Source organism: Oryzias latipes, chromosome 13 (assembly GCF_002234675.1).
Source record: "Oryzias latipes chromosome 13, ASM223467v1".
Lineage (NCBI taxonomy): Eukaryota > Metazoa > Chordata > Actinopteri > Beloniformes > Adrianichthyidae > Oryzias > Oryzias latipes.
The window spans coordinates 16952849-16960964 of NC_019871.2; the positions used below are offsets into that span (position 1 = coordinate 16952849).

The following is an 8116-nucleotide window of genomic DNA, read 5'->3' on the forward strand; positions in this document are numbered from 1 at the left end:
AGGAGGCACAAGTCATCTACAGTAACTAGCTGCTTTGTGACACTTAAGTTTCAGTAAAATTTTGGATATTCCTGAAATAAAATGAAAGTTTTCAAATCACATGAGCTCACTGATTCACACAGAAAGCAGATGATTTAATATGTTTGAATCAAAACCTTTTAATTTTTAAAAGAAAAAGTATTCCCTCTACAGATAAGTTGGACAGGATCCTCTTGGTGGACCAGTTCCTAATTTTGAAACAATTTGAAGATGCACAGGATTAAGGTTAAGAGTTGACGGAGTTTTGGGTTTCAAGCTGCTGAAGAGTAATCGGTTGTGTTTGTTGACTTTGCTTTATTGACACCACAAATGTTCTCTGTGGGTGATGTCTACTCTTGGAGCAACTTTTATAAAATGGAAAAACAAGATCCCTGATGATCTCCCTAAACAAGGGGCTCCATGCAGCATCTCAACTGGTGAGGTACAAATGCTCTTAAGAATGGTGAGGAAGCCCCCCAGAACTACACTAGTCAATGACCAGAAGAGAACGGGGACCATGGTAACAAAAGTTACTATTAATAACACTGCATGGTCACGAATTCAAATCGTACAGTGTTACAAAGGTCAGGTAGGATAAGAAGTGTACTATTTGGTAAAAACAATACTTGCCATGTTTGAAGGGGGAAGAACTCTAAATTGCATCCCAAGAACACCACACCTACTGTGAAGCATGGGGGTGGAAAGGTCATGCTTTGGAGCTGCTTTTCTGCAAAGGAGAGAGGAGGACTGATCTGTTTTAGGGAAAGAATGAATGGAGCAAAAACCTCCTTCTATCAGAAAGCATCAAGGATTAAATATGTTTGGATCTTCCAGTGTAAAAATAATCCCAGACAAACCAGTTAGACAAGTAAGGAGTGGCTTCGTAAAAAGAATTTAAAGGTTCCGGAGTGGCCCAATCCATCTCTGGACCTCAATCCGATGGAGAATGGAGGGAGCCGAGAGTCCATGCTGCCTGGTGGCAACATGTAATTATTTCAGTAATTAACAATCATTCATGTGAGATTTTTATCCACAATCTACTAAAAAACCTCAGAGTCAAGATGGTCACAAATCTCTAAGATGTCGCCAGATTCCTGCTTGTGGTTTGAAGATCAAGGACCAATGAGAAAAGCTTTGGCTGTTGGACTGGACAGAGAATGTCCTTTTTGCAGTTGCTTAATTACAGTGATTTTCTTTTTAAACTGAGTTTTCAGGGCCTTCAACTGAATCTAAAATACACGGTTTACCTACTAAGTAGTTTTATAGTCTTGGGGACAATCTCCTCCACTATCTTTTGGCAAAAAATAAATAAATATATTCTGCTCAACTTCAAGGCTGGGAAGGAGAAACAGGTCCTCTTTAAACTCTTGAAAGCAAACAGCTGTTTCCACCTCCAGCTCTTGCTGTACAGTTTCTACATGGCTGCAGAAATGACCTTCTTATATCTGGAGTTGAGGTCTTGGACTTTTGTTTGGAAATTTCCTGCAAATAAGTATTATTATTAAATTAAAGTTTCAGGTTTTTGCAGAAGCAGAGATTGCTAAAGAAATGTCTGCCTGACAGTTAGACATGAGTTCTTAAAATGTAGTCTTCATTTTTTCCCACTTCTGTTGTTGTTTGCTGACCAGAAGCCTCTGAAGAGAGCCTCCGGCTTTTTTTTTGAGAAAAGATGTTTTATTTCTTTCTGCCTAAAGTCTTTGGAACACCTTACCTCATATGCCACACACTGAACCTTCAGCTCCTAAAAATCCATCGGAAGATACTCCTTTTTTTTGTTTTAGGAGGACCTGAACTTAATAACCTATCATTACGCTGTGTGTTTTCATCCACATGGAGTATTTTATGGTCCTTCAAGTTTTGATTTCCTTTCCCGGATTAACTGATCTCTCCATGAGCTGCTTTGGGCATCCCAATTGTTCTTTGGGTGTCTCCAATGCTTCACGTTTGGTGGAAAAGCACTCAACTTTCATGTTTTTGGCGTAGCTCCCTCTGTTGTATTGATGACATTTATTTTAATTATTATGTGTTTTTTCCTAGGATAAACAGTGAGACTGAAATTAAAGACGTTTTGCAAATGTTTCACTACATACAGCAAAATTTGAAACTTCACACAACACTAAACTCACGCATGCAGAGGAAAAGACAAACTGAACAAAGTTGAAAATACAATATTGGGGAAAATAAATCCCATTTAAAGCTGGATATTTTTATACTTGTGACACATCAAAAAATGTGATGATCACATGGGTTTATATAAAATTAAAGCCATCAGTGTGCAGACATTAAAAATAATACCAAACCAATTTCACAACTATTTTTAATCGACATTTAATATTTTTTACAAGTGTATATACAATCAAATAAGTTAAACATAACAGATCTATCCATCAAATAAATTCACTCAAAACCAAAACTCTAACATATTCTTTCAGGAGATCTCAAAAATAAGATTTTTCCCCCCAAATTTGTCTGTGTTCTACAGTATTGTTATTGAATCAGATCCTCTGAGCAACTGGAATCATTTCACTGAGACACATTTTAAAATATTTTTACCAGAATTTTTCCAGCCAGTAAATCTATTTTGAATTATTTTTTCCTCTATTTTTTAACAAATAAAAATCATGTATGTTTTCTGTTGTCTGCAGGGGATCATATGCTGCCATTACACACAGTCAATTGATTATTTATAGAAAAATGTAATATTTACAGCAAATTTGAAAATTAAAAGTGTTCTTACATATAGGTAAGATTTGGAAAACAAATTTTTTGAAAAATACAAAGGCTAAAAAACTATCAAGGTATATATAATTACCTTTCCTATTTTTTTATTTAGCATAGTAGGCTAATAAAAAAATAATTGTGTCTTAAACATATTTTAGACACACACGCACACACACCCCCACACACGCGCACACACAAACAGTGGATGCTGCACGAAGGATCACGTGACCGAGCAGCATTAGAGGGAAGTGATGCGTTCACCGAAATCAAAAGGCTGCGTGGATTTTAGGAACAGGGAGGGGGAATTGAGAAACCCTTCTTTGTCTGGAGGGACAACAAAAAGTGGACAGAGGAAACGTGTATCTTATTTCATCTTACATTTTTTTTTTTTGCTAATTTGAGGATTCTGCAAACACTAAAGCCGACTGTTGAAGCGCGTTTTAAATCAAAACAACAACTGTAAAGTCGGGATTGTTCGTAAACGTCTCTAGACGGTCTACACCTGCTTCTAATAGCAACCAGCAGGATTTGATGCAATTTGGCCAAATCTAGCCCCTTGTTTCCTTGTTTATGTTGGAGGGTGGTTTGTTTACAGGGCGGGCTGTGGATCAGGGGCCTGCGTAAACACCGGCGTCCGCAGATAGATGCTCTTTACTCCGACGTTCTTGCTGTCGAGGCTCCTCCGACATCTCTCCATCATCATGTTCAGCTCTGACAGACTCACAGTACCGGAATATGTCAGCCGGCTCCAGCGAAGGAGGAGCGGCTCAGGGAGCGAGCCCAAGGCCGTTTCTCCGGGGTTCAGCACCGAAGTCCAGGCAGTCTTGAACACTTCCCTCCCGGCCCTGCGCTCAGCCATCCAGATGCTGAAGTCCGCTCAAGAACACTCGGACTCGAACGAGATCCGCAGGGCTGTCGCAGACATCTACCAGCTGGTGAAGGAGGCCTGGGTTTTACCTGGCGTCGGACGTCGGGTGGCTGAAGAAATCTGCAATCGGATCCGGCTGGATGGAGGCCTGGCGCTGGTGCTGCAGCTCCAACAGACGCCCGATGTGGAGATCAACTACGAGTCTGCAAAACTCCTGGAGCAGATTCTCACCTCAGAGAACAGGTAATGTTGGTAGACGTTCATCCAAAGGTTACAAGGCAGGCAGCCTCTAAAAAACCTCCAAATGACAAATGTTGTTACTCTAAATATTAAAGTTCTCAATAACTTTGTTAAATTTTGTGTTAAGGATATATATTTTTGTTTATTTCTGCAAAAGAAAAGGAAACTTATCAGTAGCAAACACAGCGATTGATGTAAATTAGAGAATGACTTTTTCACTGCATGAGAAACGAAAGAGTAACTGGAGCCAAGTCAGTTCATAAAGTAACCACTAGGTTACACAAGGTTAGCAGCTTTTTACCTCCATATCACACCTTTCAAACATACAGCAGAAATACACATACTTACAGAATAGCTACATATTTTTGTGTTTGGATGTTCAAGACAGCAGCGGTTCACCTTTCGGCATGTCCCTTCAGGAGCCGCCACAGCAAATCAGCTTTCAATGCTTCGCACAGGTGGTTTGGCAGAGATTTTTTACACCAGATGCCCTTCCTGACACAACCCTGTTTTTTATCCGGGCTGGGGACTGGATAAAATACAAGTTTGGGTCCCCCTTGTGACTGCATAGTTAGGCACTAGGCAGTAGAGTGAAGGGTTTTGCCCAAGGACCCGCACTGGAAACCTTCAGGACAGCAGTTCTGTGGGTGAATTTGAAAAAAATAATTGATGCCTTTCATTAACTATAGTTGTATTTGATGGTGTCTGATTGCAAACGGTTGTTCCAACAGGGACTATGTTGCACGCCTGGGTCTAGGAGTCATCCTCAACCTGGCTCAACAGCATGAGGATGCTCAGCTGGCTCGCAGTGTCTCCGGCATCCTAGAGCACATGTTCAAACACACAGAGGAAACATCTGTCAACCTCATCTCCAACGGGGCCCTGGATGCTCTCCTTTTTTGGTGCCGAGGCAAAGATCCCACCGTGCTGCGCCACTGTGCCGTAGCGCTGGCAAACTGTGCCATGTACGGAGGCCACCGCTGTCAGCGGTGGATGATTGAGAAGCAGGCGGCTGAGTGGCTCTTCCCTCTGGCTTTCTCTAAAGAGGACGAGCTTATCCGCTTCCACGCCTGCCTGGCTGTGACCGTGCTGGCTGCAAACCGAGAAATCGAGAAGGAGGTGGTGAAATCTGGGACTTTGGAGCTGGTCGAACCTTTCATTGCATCTCTGGATCCAGATGACTTTGCCCGCAGTTTATCGGACAGCGCCGATTGCATGCAGGGAAAGTCTGCATCTGACCTCCAGCACCTCTTGCCTCTGCTGGATGGCACAAGAGTGGAGGGAAAGTGCATTGCTGCCTTTTACCTTTGTGTTGAGGCTAGTATCAAGTCCCGTCAGCACAACACTAAGGTATGAGCGGGGCTCACTTACCATAGAGTTTAAATGACATCTGATACCTTAAGTTCTGGTTTGTCTTATGTATTTAAAGATATTTCAAGAGATTGGAGCAATTCAGAGCCTGAAAAGAATCGTCATGTACTGCAGCATGGGTACAGCCTGTTTACTTGCCAAGAAGGCGCTAAGCATGATGGGAGAAGAAGTGCCCAAAAGAATCTTCCCATCTGTCTCCAACTGGAAAAGCTCTGAAGTGCGGGTGTGGTTGCAGCAGGTGGACTTCAGTGCTTATTGTGACCGTTTCCAGGTGAATAAGAAAGGAAAATCGTAAGAAAAAAAGGAACGGAGAACACTAACATGTTCGTGCCTATAGGCTAACCGGTCTGCTGGTGATGTGTGTTGCTGCACAGGAGCTTCAGGTGGATGGAGATCTCCTTCTGAACATAACAGATCAAGATCTGAGTTCTGATTTGGGCATGACTGCAGGTCTCACCCGTAAGAGGTAAGACAATCACACTATGTGTGTAAAGTTGGTGTTGTGTAAACATATGTTTTGATTTTTTTAAATCATGCTCCAGATTTTTGCGAGAGTTACGAGTGCTCAAAACATATGCTGACTACTCCACAAGCGACCCAAACAACATGAGTGACTGGCTGGCTGAGGTGGACCCTCTTTTCCGTCAGTACACCTACGGCATGGTCCAATCAGGAGTGGATCGAAACAACATCCTGAACCTCAATGATCACCACCTTCAGTATGACTGCCACATAGAAAATGGAGTCCACAGAGCAAAGATACTGTCCGCCAGCCGCAAACCATCCAAGCCATGCCACACAGACGCGCAGCCGCCTGGGCCCGACGTGTTCATCAGCTACCGCCGGACGACCGGCTCCCAGCTGGCTAGGTCAGGACTAAAAGTTGCTTCGATTTCTTTTTTTTTTTTTTATAGCAGTAAGCCGATATTTAGAATTGACATAAGAACAAGATGATTTAAAAAAAAACTTTTGTCGTCTTTAGCCTTCTGAAGGTGCACCTACAGGTCAGAGGATACAGTGTCTTCATAGACGTGGAAAAGCTGGAGGCTGGCAAATTTGAAGACAAACTGGTTCAGAGTGTGCAGCGGGCGCAGCACTTTATCCTGGTCCTGTCAGCCAACGCACTCGACAAATGCATGGGCGACACTGGCATGAAGGATTGGGTGCACAAGGTCAGGAGGTTTTCTTTCTTTCACATGTATATAAATATCCAAACGCCCATTTGGACTTACCAAAATTGACACACTCTGTGAAAGACTTGATTAAACAAAATGTTAAAGTGTTCCCATTGTATGACATCACAAAAATGGTGCTAAATAACTCCCATGAAATTAACATGTCATAGGGCGCATTCTTGTTATAACTGATGTTGTCTTAATGCCTCTGAGAATGAGATCCTTATTACCTTGATGAAGGTTATACACAAAAATTCTTGATACCAGTCAACACTATGGGGACATTGATACAGATGTGTTTAATGCACGGAAACGTTTTTAGTGTTTTCATGTCTTTTGGTTCATGTCTCGGTGGTTTTTGTTATCTGAACTTTAATCCTGTAACAAAGTTTTTCATTCATGAAGTAGTGAGGGCAACACTCTCATTACTGCTTAAAAAAGGGGTCACCAGGCCTTGAATTTGCTGACGATTTTTTAAAATGTCAAATTAAACATTTTTTAGTTGAAGAAAATGTCCTTTTTGTTGCAGGAAATAGTCACAGCCCTGGCTTGTAAGAAGAACATTGTTCCTGTCGTGGATAATTTCGTGTGGCCTGAACCCACGTCATTACCTGAAGACATGAGACCTGTACTCAACTTCAATGGCATCAAGTAAGTATCAGAACCTTCAGTTGTTGAAATAATTGAGTTTATTCAGCATTGAAAGCAAAATTTCATGTCTTTTGCCAAAAATTGAGAATTGTTTTAACAGATGTAATAGTTTGTTTTTGTGGGTTTATAATGGTGGTCTTTATTCCATAAATATTTAATCTGTACAATCAGGAAACTGTCAGATCTGCATTTGTTACTGATTTTTGTTACTGCTTCTTGCTCATACAGATGGTCTCATGAATATCAGAAGGCCACAGTTGAGAAGATCCTCCGCTTCCTGAAAGAACCACAAGACCAAACTGACCGTGCTAATAAGTCCAAAGAGCAGGAGAAAAAATAAGTGGACAAAAAGTGCAGCAGAATCAAATACCATTCATGATGTCTCCTTCCTTCCACATGTTGTAGTCAAAAACTCTCAAATGGTTTTCCTTACTGCTAAAGACGATTGTAAAATGAAGTATGTTTGGAGCTCACATAAATGACCTATAAATTATCCCAGTTTAAATTGTCAACGCATGAAATTGTGAAAGGGAATTCAAGTACTTCAACAAACTTTAATATGTCAATGTTATTGAATGATACTGTTTTAAACGTATAACCAGGTGCAGTATACACCTTTTGTATCTCAGGAAAAAAGCAGTAATAAACCAACAGGGACCCAGAGAATCCACCAAGCCTTCGTTTCTCTTCAATGGTTATTGTACATGCAGCTTTCTCTCTGTTAACTTGTATGTACTAAATCAATAAAAGCAGGTCTTACTATTACAGAAAAAATCCACTACACTTCTTTCTGGTTCAGTCATACTTTATCCAAAAAAACAGAAAACTGATATATTCTACATCGCCCTCTTGAAGAACCAACCTCCTCACATCCCTCTGTCTCTTCACAAAGTTTCATAGACACTTGAAGTTGAGATCAGGGCTCTGTGGGGGCCATGGCATTACATCCAGTACTTTTTGTTCCTTTGTACACATAAGGCAATCCTTTATGACTCTGGATGTGTGTTTGAGGTCATTGTATTGCTGCGAAGTGAGCTCGGAGCGAATCATATGCCTCCTGATAGTATTGCAT

General features: G+C 41.3%; 1 protein-coding gene across 1 annotated transcript; it reads left to right on the forward strand.

Moving 5' to 3' along the window:
* Positions 1-2921: 2921 nt before the first annotated feature.
* On the forward strand, positions 2922-7818 carry LOC101170447 (sterile alpha and TIR motif-containing protein 1). The gene is made up of 8 exons (XM_004075437.4): positions 2922-3850; positions 4579-5197; positions 5277-5489; positions 5593-5684; positions 5761-6087; positions 6201-6390; positions 6923-7044; positions 7273-7818. The coding sequence occupies exons 1-8, from the start codon at positions 3384-3386 to the stop codon at positions 7382-7384; spliced, it is 2142 nt and encodes a 713-aa protein (XP_004075485.1). The 5' UTR covers positions 2922-3383; the 3' UTR covers positions 7385-7818.
* Positions 7819-8116: the final 298 nt, after the last annotated feature.

Coding starts and splice junctions, on each gene's coding strand:
- LOC101170447 (XM_004075437.4), top strand. CDS start 3,384: ATGCTCTTTACTCCGACGTTCTTGCTGTCGAGGCTCCTCCGACATCTC. Junction 3,851..4,578: donor ATTCTCACCTCAGAGAACAG/GTAATGTTGGTA, acceptor TTGTTCCAACAG/GGACTATGTTGCACGCCTGG. Junction 6,088..6,200: donor ACCGGCTCCCAGCTGGCTAG/GTCAGGACTAAA, acceptor TGTCGTCTTTAG/CCTTCTGAAGGTGCACCTAC.